The 20,906-nt window shown below is 50.0% G+C and overlaps 1 protein-coding gene across 4 annotated transcripts in view; it reads right to left on the minus strand.

Annotated features, from left to right (window-relative positions):
* The window catches only part of NFATC2 (nuclear factor of activated T cells 2), a 145,067-nt gene that overhangs the window by 42,862 nt on the left and 81,299 nt on the right, over positions 1 to 20,906 (minus strand). For all 4 annotated transcript variants that reach the window (XM_077873592.1, XM_077873589.1, XM_077873591.1 and 1 more), the window contains exons 7-9: positions 4,079 to 4,134; positions 3,556 to 3,682; positions 356 to 1,045 (exon numbers count right to left, since the gene is read on the minus strand). In XM_077873592.1, the coding sequence (XP_077729718.1) occupies positions 356 to 1,045; positions 3,556 to 3,682; positions 4,079 to 4,134 (873 nt within the window). The remainder of the gene's footprint in view (positions 1 to 355; positions 1,046 to 3,555; positions 3,683 to 4,078; positions 4,135 to 20,906) is intronic.

The following is a 20,906-nucleotide window of genomic DNA, read 5'->3' on the forward strand; positions in this document are numbered from 1 at the left end:
CTTGGCAACGCAAAGAGAGTGGAAGCGGTTAAACTGCCCCAGTTCATGACCCAGGGAGCCCTCCTTTGGCCAGAACTGCCCTCATTTGCTCTTTCTGTTGCAGTGGTTATGGCGAAACATCTAAAACTCTCAGCAGCCACCCCCAAGGTCCTGCTGGGAGAGGACTCGTGCACACAGAGTTGAGTGAGGCAGTAAGGGTTATCTCAGTTAACCCCTTTACATTAAGAGGGAGACTCGGAGGCCCAAAGCAGGGGCAGGTGGATGGATACCCAGGCCACAGCGTGAACTTGCTGGGCGGGGGGGATACTTTGGGGGCCCTGTCCTTATGGGCAACAAGAAAAAACAAGCATCTTACCGTCATCCAAGTAGGTCTGGTCCAAGTTCTGCTCCTGTTTAATTGTCACTCCTGCAGGTAATACTTCCTTTTGGTCACTGACCGGGGGTCCGTTTTTGGCGGCTCTTTGGCTGGTGGCGTTCTGCTGCTGGATGACCGTGGGGTAGGACCCCGGGCTCAGCCTCTGACCTTGACTCACGGGAGGTGGGCCGGGCCTGGCGGTGCCGGGTGCGAAATTCTCGCAGTACATGATGTGCTGGAACTCCTGGTGGCCGCCGCAGCGCAGCGGCTGGTTGGTGGGCGAGTAGTGGATCACCGGCGAGGCCTGCTGGTTGGCGGGAGACGAGTGCAGCAGGGTGGAACCCTGGCCCTGGGAGCCAGCATGCACCAGCACCGAGCGGTGGGCGTCCGCCAGGGACAGGGGGGTGGCCATGAGGGCCGGCTGCTGGTAACCCAGCAGGCTGGGGCTCAGGCTCTTGCTCCGCTGGTAGAGGACGGCCGCCGGGTTCTGCTGCTGGTAGCGGGCATCGGGGGACGAGAGCCCCGAGCGGAACTGCTGGCAGGGCGCCATGGTGGCCACGAGGCAGGAGGGGGACTCCGCCACCATCGGGTGCTGTGGGTAGTAAGGCTGGCTCCCCAGGCCCCCGTGGGCAGGGCTGCAGATCAAGGTGGGGTCGTATTCGTCGGTGGGCTCCGTCTTGATGGCTGGGACTGGGGGAGAGAGAAGCACACGGGGTGCACCCTTCTTAGTGAGCCACAGGTGCACACAGAGGATGCGAGCACTGGGGCCGGGAACGTGGCCTTGGGAGTCCAAGTAGGTGGGATCAGAGCCCCAGGCTCTGTCACTTATTAGCCTTGGACAAGAGCCTCCCTGTGTAATTGTCTTACGTAGAAATTTTACCCTGGATGATGACGACGAATGGTGGGTCTTTCCAATAGTGGAAAGATGGCTGGTAGGTCTGTCTCAGCCCCGGGACGTTCCCAGGCTTTTCCCAGGGGCAGAGCTTGGACAGGAAGGCTTGACTGAAATTGTACCCCCTCCTCCTCCTGCCCTAGCACTTCAGTCCCTGTTCTCTGCCTGCTGTCCCTGTTAATGTTTACCATGCCCTGAAATATTCTGAATGTTTCATGTGCTTACTTATTATCTGCTAGACTGTCGGATGCTCAAAGGGAGGATTTTTTGCATCGGTTTTGTCCCATGCTGTGTCCCTAAGCACCTAAAACAGTGCCTGGCACTCAATTGGCACTCAGGTGTTTTCAGGAAACAGGAATGACCGAATGGTGGTGGATCCATCTCAGTTCTGTAGTATTCTGGGGGCAGTGAGACCTGCTGGCCTAGGCTTCAGTTTCCCCATATGTTACCTAGCAGTAACAAGCATACCCCTGGGCCCCATGGGGTTGTTGGGAAGATGAAATGAGATGAGTGGAAAGAATTTAGCACAGTGACTGGCATACAGTAAGTGCTCAGTGCTTGCTGTTATTATTACTAGCTTTCCACCATCAGCATTGGTGCCGTTGCAGCTTCTCTCTCCACCTAGGACGGTCTCCAGAACTTGTACTCCTCCAGCATCCCTTCCTAAAGCATTGCCAGTCCCAGGAACTGAAGAACCAGTTTCCCCACTGGAGTGAATGTGGTGGGTACAAGACGGTAACCATGTTTGGGAACCACCAGGCATCAGGAAGTAGAGACAAAAAAAAAAAAAAAAGGAAGTAGAGACAGCAAGGAGGTTCAGCCACTAGAGCTAAAGACAAATTGGACACCAACCAGCGATTGTTTCTCAAATTGTCCTTTAAAGACCATCATTGCAGTCCCTGGCCGACCTGGAAGACTGAATTCCCGCTCAGGCAGGCAGGTGCCAATGCCAGGCCCAGGGAGGCCTCCTGACCACAAACATGAGGTGAGAGTGCCATAGAACACAGGGAAAAACCTCTATGTTAAACAGGATCATTGAGGACGCCTGGGTAGCTCAATGATTGAGCATCTGCCTTTGGCTCAGGTCGTGATCCCGGGGTCCTGGGATCGAGTTCTGCATCAGGCTCCCCACAGGGAGCCTGCTTCTCCCCCTGCCTGTGTCTCTGCCTCTCTCTCTGTGTCTCTCATGAATGAATAAATAAAATCTTAAAAAAAAAAAAAAAAAAAAAGGATCATTGAGCTTTAGTCTAGAACCTTCTCAGAGATTCTCCTCTACACAGTTTTGGGTTCCTGCAAGCCCCTGCCACTAACAGCATGTCATGTCAGCCCTGGGATGGTACAATGACCAGAGAGACCAAGCAAATCTATGGACGCACTCCACCAAAGCCAAAGCCCATCAAGCCTGGGCTGCCAGGATGGTCCCCGCTTGGTCTCATGCTGCCGGCAGCACAGAGGCTCCACGTGACACTGTCACAGGATGGAAATTACACCCTGGGTGATAGTCTTGGATTATAGGTTTCCACTCCTGGAAAGGTGGCTAGCAGGCCTGTGTCAGCCTTGGGAAGCTTGTAGGCCATCTCTGCAGCCCCAGTGATAATCTGACATCTCAATAATATCAATATTACCTGCTCTCTGAATCACCTTTGATCAATTTATATTTTATCATAATCCCCCCTGCTTGAACACAAGCTCCAATGAAGGTAGGGATTTTTTAGGGTTTGTTCACTACTGTTATTTCCAAGCCAAGAACAGTGCCTCAGATATGGCACTCAGAGATTTTCTGAACGAATGAATGCATGCAAAATGGCCCCTGACACTCTTTTTCCAACTGTAGTCCTTCGTGAGAATGAGACCTCCTGGCCGGGCTACCTACCCAAGACTTCCTCTGGGGCACAGGGTGACCACCCTCTGTGGGGTCCACTAAAGATTCTGCAGGTTTCAGGGCATGTTCATTCACCAAATCATGAGCAAATCTAAGACATGGACAGGAGTCATCAGCATTGCAACCTTCTGTTGAACAAGTCCACATGTGCCTCCCTCCTACTCTGCCCTCCCAAAGGAAATTATTAACAATAATAGCTAATATCATCCATATCTGTTTACTGTGCACTGTGCTAAGCACTTTACATGCATTTGGCTTCTCTAAGTCTTATAAGGAAGGTGCCATCTGGCAGATGAGACAGTGGAGGCTCAGAGAGGGTGAGTCACCTGCCCAAGGTCACCCAGCTGGAAGCCGACCTCATGTGTCCTCACCACATGCCTGTGCTGCCTCTCAATGCCAAAGGGGCCTTCAGAGAAGATTCCTTACCTGGGTGGTAGGTAAAGTGCTGAGGTTGACTTCGTTTTCTTTTCCCATTGATGACATAGAAGTTCACCTTCACCGATGCACGGATGTGCTTGTTTCGATACTCGGGGATCTCAACAAAAAGCATGTTCTGGAAGGAAGGAGCTATTATCAACTTCACTGCACAACGCCTACCTTCCTACGCAAGGCACATCAAGCCAGCTCAACTAAAAGGAGTCAAGACACATCCTGTATGCTTACAGGTGAAATTCTCTCTAAGGGGAACTTGACCTTCCAGCTGCAGCGAAGAAAGGATTACCACTTACTCTACCAAAGTATATTATGATGCCACAATTACAAATTAGAGGGCCGGGTGCTCGATAACTGTTCGATGGATTTGTCGATTTAATACCTACTGAGTACCTATTTGGTCCAAAGCACTGAGACTTTGATGAAGGAGGGGAAAAAAAAAAAGAAGGAAAGAGAGCACAAGGGAGGTGGGAAGGAAACAAGACAGGGCGCTCGGTCATCTCGTCCGTGTGCTTACTGGCTGGCTCTTGTCTTTATCCACCGTGGCTTCCATCTCCCAAATTTGTTGCCCATCTGGAAAAATTGAAAAGGGACACACTTTGAGGCAACTGTGAGAAACCAAGGATTTAAGACCCAAACTCACCAACTTATATTTATTTTGGTTTATGCATAGGTCATCCAAGCAAGGTGTACATGTGCGCTTGTATTACGCATGCCTATTTGAACACACATGTATTTTTATTTACATATATTTCTTTTTCCACAGGGAGTGCATGTTGACAATAGAAAGTTGGGTACCCGTAGGTAATGAGGGAAAGAAGAGAACAGAAATTGCCCATCACCCCACTGCTGTTATGTTTGAATGTCTGTTATATCTTTCTTAAAAAAAAAAAAAGGCAGTATTGTTACACATTATACATAACTCTATGCTTTGTTCAACCAAAGACTAGTTCCAAAATGTCCTGCACATGCCAAGACAGTCAGAGGAGCCCTATTATGGATCGCTGGCTGCCCCATATGTGGCTTCTTGATTGTCTGGGAACACAGGTGGCTCACATATTCTGCTCTAAGAGCCTTAAATGATGTCTCAGCTTATGAGTCCCTGGAGATGGTGGAAGCGTAGGAGCCCACCCCTCACCTTTCAGGCAACAGCTTGGATTTCGCATGACTCATTACAATAATCGATGAGAGGTTTTGCTCAGGAGTGAACTCTCCTTCCCTGGAGAAGAGCACTAATTCCTCAGTTTGGGGCCAACGAGTTGGGCCAAACAAAACTCTGCATCTGCAAATAACAGATTTCTTTTTCTGACCACCTACATTGGCCATTGGGCAGTTTTCGGCTGAAACAAATCATTTCCACAAGTGTTTCCAGGGTGTTTTGTGGAACGCTGGCTCCGAAGAATATTAAATGGGTTTATGAGGACAGGGAAACAAATTCTAAAGCTAATAAGCGTTTGGAAAATGCTGAGTCAATGTCAAATGGGTTTCTTTACTGCAGGACTTCTCAGGGCCTTTAATCTGCTCACATGCAGTGTAACTCTCTGAGGTGGGCTGCGGTAAATACCATGTCCCAACATTTGGCCACACAACCCTCCCTCTCCCCTGTTTTAAGCACAACGAGTAACATCTTCTATGATGGTTTAGATTTGAATCCACATAGTCTTGGCTCTTAAGGTTCACCCAAAGAAATCTGGTTTCCAAGCATTAGTTGGACTTCCTAGTACAGAATATATTTCCACAACTAATAATGAATAAAGTCCTGTGATTGCTACCAAAGCTGAAGCAATGTCGATGATCTTAGCAACAAAGGCAAGGAGCTAGCTGGAGCCCTCAGTAATGAGGACGTCTCCAAGCCTTGGCCTTAGAGTTCTACTGGACTCCTGAAATGATTAAGGGAGACATGGACTTATGTCAAAAGAAAAGAGGGAAAGTGTGGTCCATGTACCAACTCTCACCATGATGGGAGGGACCAAGGCGGAGTCACCACCATCTCCTCAAAACCCGACATTGCAGGTGCCTACTAAACATCTCATGTCTGAGCACACCAAAGTGTCGGCAGCTCCAAGGGCCAACGTCAGCCATGCTCAAAAGAAGGCAAGAAAGGATGGTGGGTGGACATCAGGAATTTGAAGTTAGGGGGGGCTGGATGGCTCAGTGGTTGAGCGTCTGCCTTTGGCTCAGGGCATGATCCTGGGGTCCTGGGATCGAGTCCCGCACTGGGCTCCCCCTGCAGGGAGCCTGCTTCTCCCTCTGCCTGTGTTCTCTGCCTCTCTCTCTCTCTCTCTGTGTCTCTCATGAATAAATAATATTTTTTTAAAAGGAATTTGAAGTTAGGTCACCAAGACTGGGTACTTTCCAGGTAAAAAGCCCTGGACAGAACTAGTCAAAAAAAATCCTCACCCCTTTATGAAAAGTCAAAACTCATCCTCAGAGACGTGTGCCCGTCTTTCAGGTGGTGGTTACGAGTGAGGCATGGGTTCATGTCAAAAAGTGCATTCTTACTCACTAACTACAATGCGAGCTCTAAGTCAGGAGATCAAATAACAAATTAATCGAGGAAACAGACAATAACGTGTTGATGTCTGGTGTGCCACCTCCTCCCTGGCCTCTCATTGGCTGAACTGAGCTCTGTCATCAATAATATCTTGGCTGCTTCAGCTCGGCTCATTTCCCTGGAGACTCTGACCCACTTTGAAAAGAAAGCACAGTTTTCCAGAGTCTCATCATTGGGAGGAAAGGGAGAAGTAGCTGGGAAATAGCACCAGGACCTATTAAGCTGGGTCCATCGTCTCCATCCCCAGCTCTCTTCCTGACTCATACCAGCAAGTGAGAGGCAAAGCACAAAGTGGCACTCTGATGTCCCCAGAAAGAGGATTCTCACGGGGTCTCTTCTCCTGGTCCAGGGACCCAAGAGAAATGAGAGGTGGCCTTTCTCCTTAAATTTCACTTTTTTTCCAATCTCCGGTGGGCATATATAATAAGTAAGATTCCACCCACGAATAGCCACAGAATTCCAGGGCCCAGGTACTTGGGACTACTTTTAGGAATTAGCCATCCCGACACCATCAGATGGGGAAACTGAGGCCCAGAGAAAGAACCATGGTTTGTCCAATGGCAGGAAGCAAACAGTCACAAAATCCCAGTCCTTATGCAACAACTGGCACAGTCCAATAACAAAAGAGATGATTTTGAGGAGAAAAGCTCAAGGTCATTAAGCAGAGACAGGAAGACCAGCTTCCTGGGAGGCTCAGGGAAAGTTCTCCGCAGGTAAGATCTTTCCAGGGCCACATCCACCACAAAGGTTCATGTGCATCTTCTCAAAGGCTCCCCTGCTCCCCCTGTGACAGCAGATAGCGTCTGAGTAAGCACAGAGGCCTTGAAGACCCCACCCACCCTGTCCTGGCCTCCATGGGCCCCATTTTCGCGACCTCGCCCCCAGGAGGAATAACAGCTATTGCTTCTGAGCACCGTCAGTATGGGCTGATCCGATCCAACAATCCTATACCGCAGGTCTGATCATCACCTCCGTTTGGTAGGTGAGGACACTCAGGCACTGGCCCGAGGTCGGGGAGCCAGATTTGAACGCAGGCAGCTGGCCCGGTTCGCCCACGTGATGTGCTTTCTGGATCCCTGTGCAGCTCCTCCACCAAGTGAAGGAAGGACACTGGGCAGGCACTCCGGGCAGCGCATCCTTCATCCCTGAGCTGCAGCCTCTCCCGGGGAAGCCAAGCCACGGTGCCCATGGCACCCCGGGCAACCCCACCATCACCTCTCTCTCCTCAAAAGTGTGCATTTGCCTCCTCCACTGTCCTCAAAGGCCACGTTTCCCTTATTCCATACCCTAGTGCTCAGCCATCTGTCAGCACAATCAGAATTAAGATGGTTGCAATAGTCACAACCTAGGTATTTGCTGGGGCAGACGCTTCTTCAGAGGAGACAGAGGTCCACGGACAGACAAATGCATCAGCCGAAATGTGGTCTATTCGCACATACAGTGGAACAGCCTCCAGCCTCCAAATTTGGACGCACGCTCCAACACGGATCGACCTTGAACGCGTGATGCTGAGTGAAACAGGCTCGACGCAGGACAGTATTACCTAAACCCCCTTACAAGAGGGACACAGAGCAGGCAAATTCACAGACACAGAGAGAAGAACGCAGGTTATCAGAGGCCAACGGGGAGGGGGGTGGGAGAGGGGAGACTGTTTAATGCGGACAGAGCTTCTGTTTCAAAAAATGAAAATGTCCTGAAAACCGATAGCGGCGACAATAGTGGACCAATACCGTGAGTGATTTAATGGCACTGAATGGTACACTGGCAAATGGTTACAATGACCACTATTGTAATATGCATAGCTTACAATTTTTTTTAAAAGCCACTGGCCCCACCCTTGAGACCAGGCCTGTTTTATGGCCTGTAAGGTAGCTCAGACGTTTTTTTCATTAGTTGCTGCCATTTCAAAATGAGGTTTCACCAAGAAAATGCAGATTTTTGAGACACGTGGGTGGCTCAGCGGTTGAGTGTCTGCCTTTGGCTCAGAGCGTGATCCCGGGGTCCCGCAACTAGTCCCGCATCAGGCTCCCCGCAGGGACCCTGCTTCTCCCTCTGCCTGTGTCTCTGCCCCCCGCCCCCCGTCTCTCATGAATAAATAAATAAAATTAAAAAAAAAAAAAGTATCAGAACCACATGCCCAGGAGGGACATGTGTCCACAGGGCCCTCCGCAGGTTGGGCTACACAGGGATGTCCCTCTACAGCCGCTCACTTAAAAACTCTCCCTCCTTGCTGCCCCCTTTCTCTGGGCTCCAAGCAGAGCAAACAGGACCCCCACCAGGTAGGGCTTCTGGAGGCCTCTGCAGGAAGACCCTGGCGTGGCTCAAGGTCTCACCCCACTGCTGGAGCCCCAGACAGCAGGTCGGGAAGAAAAAACTCTGCCCAGTGTTCTCTGTCGGGTCTTCAACTACACGGGCTACTGTAACCCGAGCCATCTGGGGCATGTTCTGTGGCCAGAACAGAGTTCCCCTCCGTGGCACCACAGCGCTGTCTGCTTTGTTCCTGCGAACCCCAAACTCCAGAGGAGACAGACCCAGCTTGGAATCCCTGTATTTCAAGTGAAATCTCATTTTGAAATGGCCACACCTAATTAAAAACACCTCTCAGCCACCCTACAGGCCACAGGCCCAATTAGCTGTGTGCACTTGGATAAGGCACTTTACCTCTCTCTGCCTCTGATCCAAAATATGGGGACAATCACAGGACCCATACCTCACAGGTTCGTTGCCAGACAGACACGTGGCACAGGATAAATGTGGAGCAGATGTTCGTGTGCATCATTATTATGGCTCAGGGCAACATAGTATTTAAATACTGTCTTATCATTTTTTGCATTTATTCCACAATGTGTCATGATTGGGGAACAAAAAAACCACAAGCATATTTTAATCAGAAAATAATACACGTTTCTCTGCTTATAATTATGAATTATAAATATTCTTGCCTACAGGCAAAAGTAGAGGGAATTCACAAAGGGACAGTGTCCATCATAGGAGGCAGGTATACATGGTGCCGGACTTTTTTCCTTTCAAATGGGTCTTCCCACCATTATCCCAACTTTTAGAAAGAGACAGAAAGCTCACAAGAATGAAAAATCAAAACCTAAACCATGAGGCACCCATTTGGCTCAGTTAGTTAAGTGTCCGACTCTTGGTTTCAGCTCAGGTCTTGATCTCAGGGTTGTGAGGTCGAGGCCCACATCAGGCTCTGCACACAGTGGGGAGTCTGCTTAGGATTCTCTCTCTCTCTCTCTCTCTATCCCTCTGTCCCTCCCTGCTTTGTGCACATGCTCACTCGCTCTCTCTCCCTCTCAAATAAATAATTCTTTAAAAAACAAAAAAGAAAAAAACACCTAAATGATGAGCCAAACCTAGGGGCCCAGCTCCTTCCTTTTTAAGTACCAGAAGCCCAGAGGGCAGCTTCAGGACTCCAGCCTGGTTGTGCATCTCCAGTGTAGTCTGCACTGAGCTCCAACAGACAAGTCCCCAATGGAAACTGAAAGCTGACACTGCCGTCCTCAATTTTAGGTAGCACATGGAAGGCACACTCAAGGGAAATGATCTCTATGGGAAGTGCATGGTTTACAAAATACCTCAAGACCATTTCCCTGGGCTCATCTTCCCTTCCCCCACCCTGCATCCTGCAGAGCAGGAGTCCTGGGGTTTCATCAAGAGAACACCCTAATCCCATCCTCTGAATTGAGCTTCCAGGGTCAGAGGAACTCTCCATAAACACTGGCAGGGCGCACTCTGCCTGAACTCACTCCCTCCAGGTTCAAGCTCAACCATTGCCATTTACTTGCTGTGTGGCCTTTGAGTGGCAGCTTAACCCCTCTGTGCCTTAGTTTCCTCCCAAGCAAAATGGCCAAGTTCATTTACTGACTTCAAAGAGTTGGCCAACATTCAAATAGATTATAGGTAAAATGCTTATTAGCAAAATGCTCAGCCCACGGTGAGTACTGCTGTAATTCTTCTTCAAGAATCTGGTGTCCCATTGGTCTGACTCTGGGGAGGAAGAACTTGCTGGTCATCTTGACCCAAGTGTTCCAGTGGGTGTTCCAGTTCCTTGTTTCACTGCATTATATTACATCTCTCATGGTGAATAGATAAAACGGCCACAGAAAGTTTTCGTGGATAGGGGGCTGAAGTAATTACAGGCCTTCTGTCCCTGGTATGGAATATCAGGTAGATGAGCTCTGAGAACACTGGGCAGCACTTAGAATTAGCATGATCCGATTCTCTGCCCTGGAAACGTGTCCCTGTTACATTAAAGAGCAGGAACTGGTAAGTACCACAGCCCCGTATGTATGGTACAAGCTCTGAGAACACACACCTCACACTGTCCACATGGCTACACCCCCGTGGCCAGAGCGGATGGACCCAGCCCAGACACGCACCTCTTCTGTAACACCATTCAGGAAACTGGGTGGAAATACATTGCATGCATATTTTTTTTAAATATTTGTTCTTTTTAGAGGGAGAGAGAGAGTGCAGGGTGTAGGGGCAGAGCAAGTCTCAAGCAGACTCTTTGCCGAGCTCAGAGCCCGAGGTGGGGCTCGATCTCACAACCCTGAGATCACGACCTGAGCCAAGACAAAGAGCTGGACACTTGATTGACCGCGCCATCCAGGTGCTCCATAGGTGCATTTTTAGTGTTGTTGTTGTTGTTTTTAAGAGAAATCTTTTCTCTTAAGGTAAAAGTATATTGCAAGTGCCTGTCTCCCGGGAACCCTCTGGGGCCACGGTCTCCGACAGAAGCCAAGCATGGACCACCAACACTGACCAAGCTCCTACTGCACAGCAGGCCCCGTACGGGTCGCTGGGACCATGGTACAAGCCACACACGCCTTCCTGCTCTCAGCAGGCCCACCATTGCTCACAAGTGAGGACTCAGGCTTCTTCAGGTCTCCTGGGCTGGAGACTCTGTCTCCCTCATCTCCCTCCGGCCACACCGGCCTTCCCCATTCCCCCCCAACAACCACACTTGCTCCTTTGCAGACGTTGCTGAGATCCGTGCCTTCCCAGACCTCCAGCTCTGCTTGGGGATGTCCCCCTTGACTTGTCCCCCATCGCCTTCCATCCTCTGACCTCATCTCCTTGGCCTAATGGTTTTCTGTCTCCCTCTCCTGCTGGACTGTGGGTTTCCTGAGAGCAGTGCCATGCACCTGCCTGGTTCTCTGCTTCATCCCAGCCCCACCGTGTCTGGCACACACGAGCGCTTGGGAAACACCAGTGGCCTTAACGAACAAGGTGACGTCAGGATTTCCCAGGGCTTGGCCCACAACCAGACCACTGGCTCCTCTGACAGAAAGACCCCACAAGGAGAGACTGAAGCCTTCATGAAGAGTCCTTTTGGGGGACGGAGGGATGGGGAAGACACCTGGGATAACGGTGCAGACACTGAGTCACGAACAGCTGGACCAACCCAGCTGAGTTGTCTACAATCCACTTCCCGACCCAGACCTCAGGTCTGAGACTCCGGGAAAACCTGCCCAGGACAGAGGAGGCCCAAGATGACCAAGTACGCTTCTGCTGCTCTGGGCTGAGATGAAATGAAGGACTTCAGTCCCTCAAGCAGATGTTTGGGCAAACTTCCCCCGTCCTAAATTAACAGGGACTGGCAGCCAGCACGAAACGGGCCCTTCCAAGTCTTACTCAGAGGGGAAGAGAAAAGAGCCAGGTTCTTTGGGCAATGGGGATGAGTCTAGAGAGGACTTAGCAAGCCTGTGCAAGCACAGAGAGACACGGGGTGGGGGGGTGTGCCTGGTTCGATGAACATTCCAGGCTCCGTGGTGGCTGGGCCGCCGTGCCAGAGGGCGCACCCCAGTAGGCAGCGTGTCTGTGGGACCCGGGGCCCCTACCCTGCAGTTGGTCTCACGTCAGCTTTGTAGACAGTTCTCGAACCCGAAGCATCAGGAAGCGGGAGGGCTGGCATCGGGTCTGGGCTGGGGTCTCAGCAGCCAGCCTGGATGAGCCACGGGCTCCTGTCAGCACTCGAAGGAGAAACAAGGAAGCCTTCAGGAGGAGGACAGCGAATCCGTCCTCACTGGGGCCGTGAGCACGCCCCTGGGCTCCAGGCAAACGGGGAGGAAATCCAAGTGTCAGTTTGTGTTAGGAAACCATGTGTGATGCTTCCCAGCCCCGGCCCTGCTTTTAAAATTAGCTAAATGAAGATGGCCCGAGTCCCTCCAGTCTGCTCCTGCCCACTGCTAATGAGCAGAAACACGTATAGTCCCCGGGTGTGGGGGCTCAGTGGGCCGAGCGGACGGGTTGGGGGCCAGGAGGGGCGGGGGGCTGAGATCTCACCGCCCCAAATGCTACAGCCGCCCACATGCACTTGCTCACAGCGCCTTCCCCTTGTCCCCTCAGCCCTGAGTCCGTCCTTTATCCAGATTGCCAGGACGACCTTAACGAGAGAAATTAGAGCCCGTCACCCCCCTGCTTAGGACAAAAAAGATTTCATGATAGACATATAGAGAAAGAGAGGCAGAGACACAGGCAGAGGGAGAAGCAGGCTCCATGCCTGGAGCCTGACACGGGATTCGATTCTGGGACTCCAGGATCGCGCCCTGGGCCAAAGGCAGGCGCCAAACCGCTGAGCCACCCAGGGATCCCCTCCTAGTTGCTTTTGTAACAAAATCCAAACGCTTCTCCATGCCTACAAAACCCTGGGCATGTCCTAGGCGCCACCCACCGTTGCCCCACCCTAGCGACCTCTCCAGGTTTGGCTGGTGTTGTCCTCACCACCCACCCCCGCCACCCTGTGCTCTTCATGTTGCCCCGGGTGGCCACCAGGGCCTGCTTTCATTTCCTCAAACACCCCAAGCTCATCCCCAGGCTGGGACAGTGGCCCTGGGCAGTTATTTCCACCTGTGACCCTCCTCCGACAGTCTGTGCAGATCCCTCTTTTCTGCCTTTAGGCCTCTGTGCAAAGCCACCTCCTCCAGGAAGCCCTCGCTCTGATCACACTCTCCAGGGCGGCCAGATTTAACATCTAAGACTACAGTTAAATTTGATTTTCAGAAATCAGTGACCACTTTTTACTACAAGTATGTCCCAAACCCTGTGCTGCTGCACGGGACAGAGTGTGGTCTGAGATCTGAATTTCCCTGAGCCTCCTACATACATACATACCTGCCCCCCAACCCGAGCCCTTTGTCTAGCTCCTCTGACCTGTTTCACTGGCCTCAGAGCACTTTCCCCATCTCGGAGTGGCCTGCTCATGGGCAAGTTTGAGACTGTCCACCCCCTGAGAGCAGGGACCTCATCCGAGATGGGTCCCCAGTGCCTGGTGCAGTACCTGCACCTAGTAAGTGTTGGGTAAATACCTAGGGGGTGGCATGGAAATACCCGGGGCTAAGCGCGTGGAAGGAGGCTAACGGGGCCTCGCTGGGTTGGTCCCACGGAGGCTGGATTTGCGCCCATCTTCCATCCCCCCACAGGGGCAACCCTTCCCCACAATGAGCAGTCACCTATGGGTGCCCCCCAACGGCTGCGTCCAGCCCATCGCTCTGGGAACCAGGAAGTGGGGGCTGGGGACCCAGCCCTCCACCCACAAGCTCTGCCACCTTGAGGAAGTCTGTCAACCTCACCATGTGAGTCAGCTTCCCCACCTGTACGATGGGGGCAGGGAGCGGCCGGCACCCAAGCTCCCTCCAGCTCCTCGGTGAGGCGGTGACAGCAGGTGAGGGGTGGCTGGGGGGCAAGAGGAGAGACTCCTCTGTGCCCAGAGGGACTCTTCTCTCAGATGAGAAACCAACTCGGTCCTGCCTGCCTGGCTCCGTTTCAGTAAACTGAGCTCCCAGAGGGCACGGGGAAGGTCAGCTGACCTCTTCTGAACACCTACTATGTGCCAGACACTTTGAGATCCTTGCTGTCTTTGCATTGCTGAAATATCATGAACCCCATGTTAGAGATGGGGAAACTGAGTCCCAGAGCACATAATGTGGGGCCTATCCAGGCTTCAAGCCAAATCTGCTAGATGATCCAAAATCCAGCCTCCTTATACTGCTTCTACCTTAAACATAGACAATTTTTATTTATTTTTTTTTTTTTAAATATAATTTGGGATGCCTGGGTGGCTCAGTGGTTGAGCATCTGCCTTCAGCCCAGGGTATGACCCTAGAATCCCAGGATCCAATCCCACATCGGGCTCCCTGCATGGGGCCTGCTTCTCCCTATGCCTGTGCCTCTGCCTCTCTCTCTCTTTCTCTCTCTCTCTCTCTGTCTCTCATGAATAAATAAATAAAATCTTTAAAATAAAATAAAATAGGGATGCCTGGGTGGCTCAGCAGTTGAGCATCTGCCTTCAGCTTAGGGCGTGATCCTGGGGTCCTAGGATCGAGTCCCACATCGGGCTCCCTGCATGGAGCCTGCTTCTCCCTCTGCCTGTGTCTCTGCTTCTCTCTTTCTGTGTCTCTGATGAATAAATAAATCTTAGAAAATAAAATAAAATAAAATAAAATAAAATAAAATAAAATAAAATAAAATAAAATAAAATAAAATAAAATAAAATAAAATAAAATAAAAAGCATGAAACCAAAAATGTAGGAAAAAAATACAAAAAGGTGTTAATAAAAGATGATTTTCTTTTATTAGTTTTAACTAATAAAAGATAATTTCTTTCTTTCTTTATGATTTTCTTGCGGGTGTGTGTGGTGGCGGGCTGTGGAGGGGGGCACTTCGGCCTCCTGACTGCCATTTACACAAAGGTCTGTTAGCACCAAGAACAATTTCTGATGGTGGAAACGCTTGAACCCAAGTTAGCTCGGAAACTCATTTCTCTGTGTCCTCTTTCAAAGCCTTCCAAACAGAATGAACTGTCAGATTCTTTCACCCAAAAGCCTGTCCTTACATGCAAGGGATGAAAATGAGACCATTTGCTCTGTCTCCAGTGGGGCTTAGGGGCCACGGCCTGGCCTCTGGCTTTGGAGGCAAGCCTGGCGTCCCGGCCAGCTGTGTGTAAGTGGTGGGCTTCAGCCCAGGGGGCCGATGACAGTGTGGACATGAGTCACCGAGGGCAGAGGTCTGTGGGGCCTTAGCCATGCCCCGGCCCGGCCCAGCCTGGAGTCTGACCTTTCCCAGAGGGAAGCCCAGTCTAGAGAGACTCCCACACCAGGTCTATTGTTTTAGACAACGCCACACTGGGCGAAGCCGAACCCGCAGAGAAAAACAGGTGGCAGGAGCAGATGCCTTCCTTAAGGTGGTTCCAAGGTTTCTAGGATACTAATTCATGGAAAGATACTTAATTTAGCAAAAAAAATTTATTTTAAGCATGTGCATTTATATTTATTAAACAAAGCCCAAAATACAACCTTTGGGAACCTCCAAGTAATAAAATGACTCATATTAGGATATGATGACTCAGTGGGAAAGAGGGAATTCCGCTACCCACGCCTCCTTTCTAAAAAATCAATTTGCCCTCTCAACAGGTGATGGGAGCCTCTGCCATCAGACTGTTCCAAGAAAATCGTCCAGCAAAACAAAACACAAATTCTCTTCAAACAATTTAAGTTTCAAAGCTGAGTAATCCGATGCAGGCAGGTTTCCAACCTACACCCCCGCAGGACACAGAGAGCCAGGGAGCTACTTGGCTGGGGCCGGGGGCCTGAATTAAGAAAGATTTACCAGCTGAAAGATTCCAAAACCCTGTGTCATGTGGAGGAACCTTCCAAAACATTGGATCCCACCCAGAAGCGGCGAGTCGCTCAAAGCCATGGCAACCCTGTTTCCGCTGCCACATCACTTTTATTTTTGTGTCCTTAGATTTTTTCCTGTTTTGCAATGTTTTGCTGGGACCCCCAACTCTGCCTGAGGCCTGGGTGGCCAGGGGCCAGGGTTACCAGCTGAAGTCAGAAACAGCCTGGACTTCTCTGCCTGAACTCTGCCTGGAAGGTTACACATTTTTTACATTTCAGAGACTATATGAAGGGTTTTAGGCCATCACCGAGGATGGTAAATAGGAAAGACCCTGATCATCCTGTTTGGTTTCTCTTTGTCCTCGTGGACGTGACCAGAGAGCTTCCTTGGGGTGGGGGTGGGGTACGGGGCGGGGGGGCAGATGCTGATTAACACCACCTGGGCATCCAGCTCCATCACCAGCTCTGGGCTGACCTGTTACCTCGGCTGTAAACGGGGACCATGTCACCTGTCTCTTGGGGACGATGTGACAATTAAAGGAGAAGACCCCCGTTGGACAGTATGAATGAATACCTACTATGTGCACAGGGATTGTTCTAGATGCTGTGGATACAGCAGCAAACATGGAGTCCCCACCCTTGAGGTACTAAGAGTCTGGTGTGGGAGACCAGACAACAAATGAATCAACAAACAGGCAAGATAATTTCAGCAGAGCAAGGTGCCACCCAGAAAACAAAGCAGGACAATGTGACGTAACCAAGGTGACGGGGTTATGGGGAGGGGGATGTAGAGCAACTTCAGAGCAGAGGGTCAAGGAGGCACTTGTTGAGAAAGTCACCTCTGTGCTGAGCCTCAGAGACACAGGAGGACGCAACCTCGTAAAGAAATGGTGGAAGGACATTCTAAGAGGGGACGGTGAAAGCCAAGGTCCTGAGGCACAAACCAGCATGGGGTGTCTGAGGACAGAACGAAGACAGGTGTACCTATGGCCAAGTGAGCAAGGGTTTGGTCCAAAAAGCATGAATTCAGAGGGATGGGCAAGGGCCAGATCATACAGGCTCCTGGAAGTCGTGAAAATAATTTAAAATAGTAATAAAAATAATATAATAGTCATTATTATTACTGCTGCTATAAATAAGATGCCATTTTCCAAAACACCAAGCTTTTCTAACTTAAGAAACACCATGCTGCCCCTCTCCTACTGTTTTTCCATCACTCTCCAGTTTGTCATCCTGCTGGAGTAGAAGCTGCCAACCCCATTTCAGTTGACGGCTATAAAAAGAACATTGGAGCTGGTGGTGCCGATGACCCAACGTGGGGGCTAAGATTAGCCCAGGAGGCTGTCACCTTTCCTTAATGTGAGAACCAGCTGGGGTTCCCCTTCCTTGGAAAACTTCAGTCCGTTCCACTCCGCCCCGCCCCGCAGCGCCCTTGCCAGCCAAGCTGTCCATGGAGATGGGAACGGAGATGCGTTTTGGAAAAACGAAGTTGAGCAACAGGGATTCCCCCTGCAGAAGGCTGTCCTGGGTGAGGAGGCGAGGGCTTGGGGTCAAAAGAGCAGCTCCCTGCAACGCAAGACTAGCCCCCCCTGCCTGTTGGAGCCCCAAGGAGCCACACACACCCCCGAGGGAAGGCCACTGGCTCTCTGGGGGCACAGGGGCATCTCCGAGACCCCTGCTGGTCTGCTGGCATCAATCCAGAAACCACCTTCACCCAAGATTCTTTAAGCTAGGCATGAAGGGGTTCTGAATGGGTCCTCTGGAACCCAGTGACCCCCTGCAAAATCCAAGGACCTATTTCACCGCAAAACGGCTCATGTCAGTGGCTCAAAGCAGCTGAAGGGCCTTCAGGCAAATTAACCTGGTTCTGAGCTTCCTCAGAAGAGCTAATGGTCAGGGGTGCCGGATCCAGCACTGCCACTTGGCACCTGTGTGATCTTCCCTAAGTTACTTAACCTCTCTGTGCTCAGGCTCTCGTTAGGAAAATGAGGAGAAGAGTAGCTACCTGGTAGGGTTGTCAGGAGGCATCAGATTCGGTAATACACACAAAGTGCTTAGAACAAGGCCTGGCAGATAGTTCCTTATTGTTGCTTATTGTTTTTCAATGTCCCCTAGGGCCATGAGATAAAATCTCATCCTTCTTTGTTCTTCCACGGCCTAAATGTAATGCTAACAATAAAAACTCAGGTTTCCTGAGCATCTACCATGTGCTAAGATCTAGGCGAAGAGCCCCACCTGTGCCACCCACTCATGCCATCCTCTCTCACAAGAAGTAAATCACGTGCATGTTACAAAAGAGGAAATGGGGGCTCGGAGAGGTGAAGGGACTTATCCAGATGCCGAAGCTACTGAAAGCACATCACGGATTCAAACCCAGGCCTTCTGAGCTCAGAACCTGTGCTTGCAACCATCGAGTCAATGGTGGCCCGAGCCATGATAGTTCTGAGCATACAAATGACAGCAAACGTTCAGTGAGCAGACTCTGCACCCTAGGCGCATGCTGCCTGTGTATCCATTTAACTCTTGTGGGGAGGGGGCATTATCATCTCATTTTATGGAGAGGGAAACCGGGAGGCTGGACACCAGGACAATGGTGGGTGTTAACCGTGGGTGAGTCCCTCATCCCCCCGCCCACAACGTGCAAAGTGACAGCAAAGAGCAGACATGGCTGCTATTATTATTATTCCTTATTAACTCCTTAATTACTCCTTATTCCTTATTAATACATGACTTTTCAAAATTGAAACAGACTCTGAGTTTTCCTCCCACCAGGAGGTCAACCGTGACATTTCCTCTGAAACCAAGAGACAGCAATCTAAAGAGGAAAACCATCATTCATTCACTCAACAAACACTTCACTGGTACCCCTCAGAGGGCGTCACAAGTGCCTGAGCTCTTGGGACAAGGACAACTGGCTGGCTCCTAAATCCGTGGGGGACCTAGTAGGACCTGGCCTCCCTCCAAGCCACCCCCACCCCCAGAGCATCTGCCAACCTGTGTGTGGCTGACAAGACGTCTCTGTCTTATGAGCATTTCCCCCCTGCTAACAGGTGCTACAAATCCACAGGCTTCTGGTGAAAGTCAGCGGAAGGCGCGCAGGACGGTTTGCTCACACAGGAGACACCAATGCTGGAGCAGCGAGTGAGCGCTTGGTCATCTACACCTCATGCCACTCTCCTGCTGGAGAACTCACCACGACTCCCCCTGACCATGTGCTGACCAAACCAAGGCCATGTCCCTACCTGGCACTGGGAGACCTCTCTGTTCTGACCTCTGCCTGCTTTGTCACAACATGCCAGCCACATCAGTTTGCCCTCTGATTTACAAAAGCCTAGAAAATTCCTGCAGAAGAGAGTAGTTCACTGTTCCATCATCTGAAAAGTAAGCCACCTCGCAAGATGCTTAAAACCGTGCATGCCTCCATGAAGCCATGACACCACAGGCAGGCCTTAACCCTAGGAAATAACACCAAATAGCATTACTTAATGTATCCTGAGTATTATATATACCAAGAATGTTGTGAGTACTTAACATGCAGAAATTTTTAATCCTATGGCCACCCTATGAGGTAGGACTGTCATCTTCATCATCGTATAGACGAGAAAATTATTGCCCAGGGAGGTTACGTCACCTGCCCATCGTCACACCGCTAGGAAACAGTGGAGCTCGGTTTTGGCTCAAGAGCATGAGCTCCTACCTAGCTGACTAAAGGGATGTAGAGGATGTTCATCACTGAGTTACTCATAATAGCACAGAGTTGGGAGCAGCCTAAGTCATAATAAAATGGGAATAGCTAACTAAAGTACTGTACAAACATGGGATAGAATGCAATGCACCCATTTAAATGTTGGCATCCCTAACCCCTCACCATACCACCACTACTCCTCAAACCCACAGGGATGGATCACATTCCCTTTAAACCACTCCCAAACCCACCCATCCATCTCCAGCCCCCACTGCCCACAGTCTTCCTTAATGTCATGTCTGATCACAGAGCTAGCCCACCCCAGGAGAAGGCATTGTGTGAAATGGGAAGAAACACCCCTTCCCTAAGACATCCCACTTCCTCTTGCCAGCAGCTGTCTTAGTAACACACTGATGATGGATCCCCATTTGAATGGCAGTCCCTAGAAGAGGTGCCCTTATGCAGTGCACAATCCTCACAACTGGACAGCCTGCCTACTATGATCTCCAAATCATCCTAAAGACAGTCGACAAATATCAATATAATACCCCCTTAGAATTAACCATGTCCATTAGGGAAAAAAAAAAAGTTGGTCTAGCATCCATAACTAACAAATAATTGCATAACTTGAAATTCATCCTATTTTAGATCATTCTCTTTCTACCGTGTCCTCATTGGCAAAAGATATTAACAGACAATATATGGAAGGAAGAATACACACGGCCAATAAACAAAAACATCACAGCTCTCACAGCAAAGGAGCGTGTAGTAAAGAGAAGTAGCAATTCACCAAGTATTTTTTAATTTAAAAAAAAATGGCACTTCTGGGATGTGGTGAAACCATTCCAAACATGGGACTGATGGAAGTTTCAATTTGTACATTTCTAGAAGGTAATTAAAGCTCTCAAAATGACTATCCAAAATTCTGCTTTAGGAATAAACCCTAAGTACACAACAATGGACACTCAGGTATAGAAGATTAGTTAATTAATCCTAAAGGTATTAGAGAAGATTCAGCGCAGCACTATTTGTAATAAAATCATAAGTAGCTTATGTTTATTGGCCTGCAATAAACCGGTGCTGTTATAATTACTCGACCTGTATTAACCCGGTTAGCCTTCCTGACATACTGTGGGGTAGGAACCTTTGTTATTATCATCCTATACGTAAGGAAATGAAGACACAGAAGGGGGGGTGATGTGCCTAAGATCACAGAAAAAGCAAGTAGCAAAGTTGGCATCTATACCTAGGAGATCCAGGGCCAGAGCGTGTGAACTCAGGTCCCGTGAAAGGCCTCCCTTTTTGATAATAGTAAAAAGTTGAAAAGGTTCGCCTCTCTATGTGAAAACATAGTAGGAAAAAAAAAAAAAAAAAAGAGTTTTGGGTGGAGGTCAACCTCACCAACCAACAGAACAACCCAGACCACATCATGGCACATGGCATGGTGAACTGTGCTGATATCAGTCGCTGG

This window comes from Canis aureus, chromosome 26 (assembly GCF_053574225.1).
Source record: "Canis aureus isolate CA01 chromosome 26, VMU_Caureus_v.1.0, whole genome shotgun sequence".
Classification (NCBI taxonomy): Eukaryota; Metazoa; Chordata; class Mammalia; order Carnivora; family Canidae; genus Canis; species Canis aureus.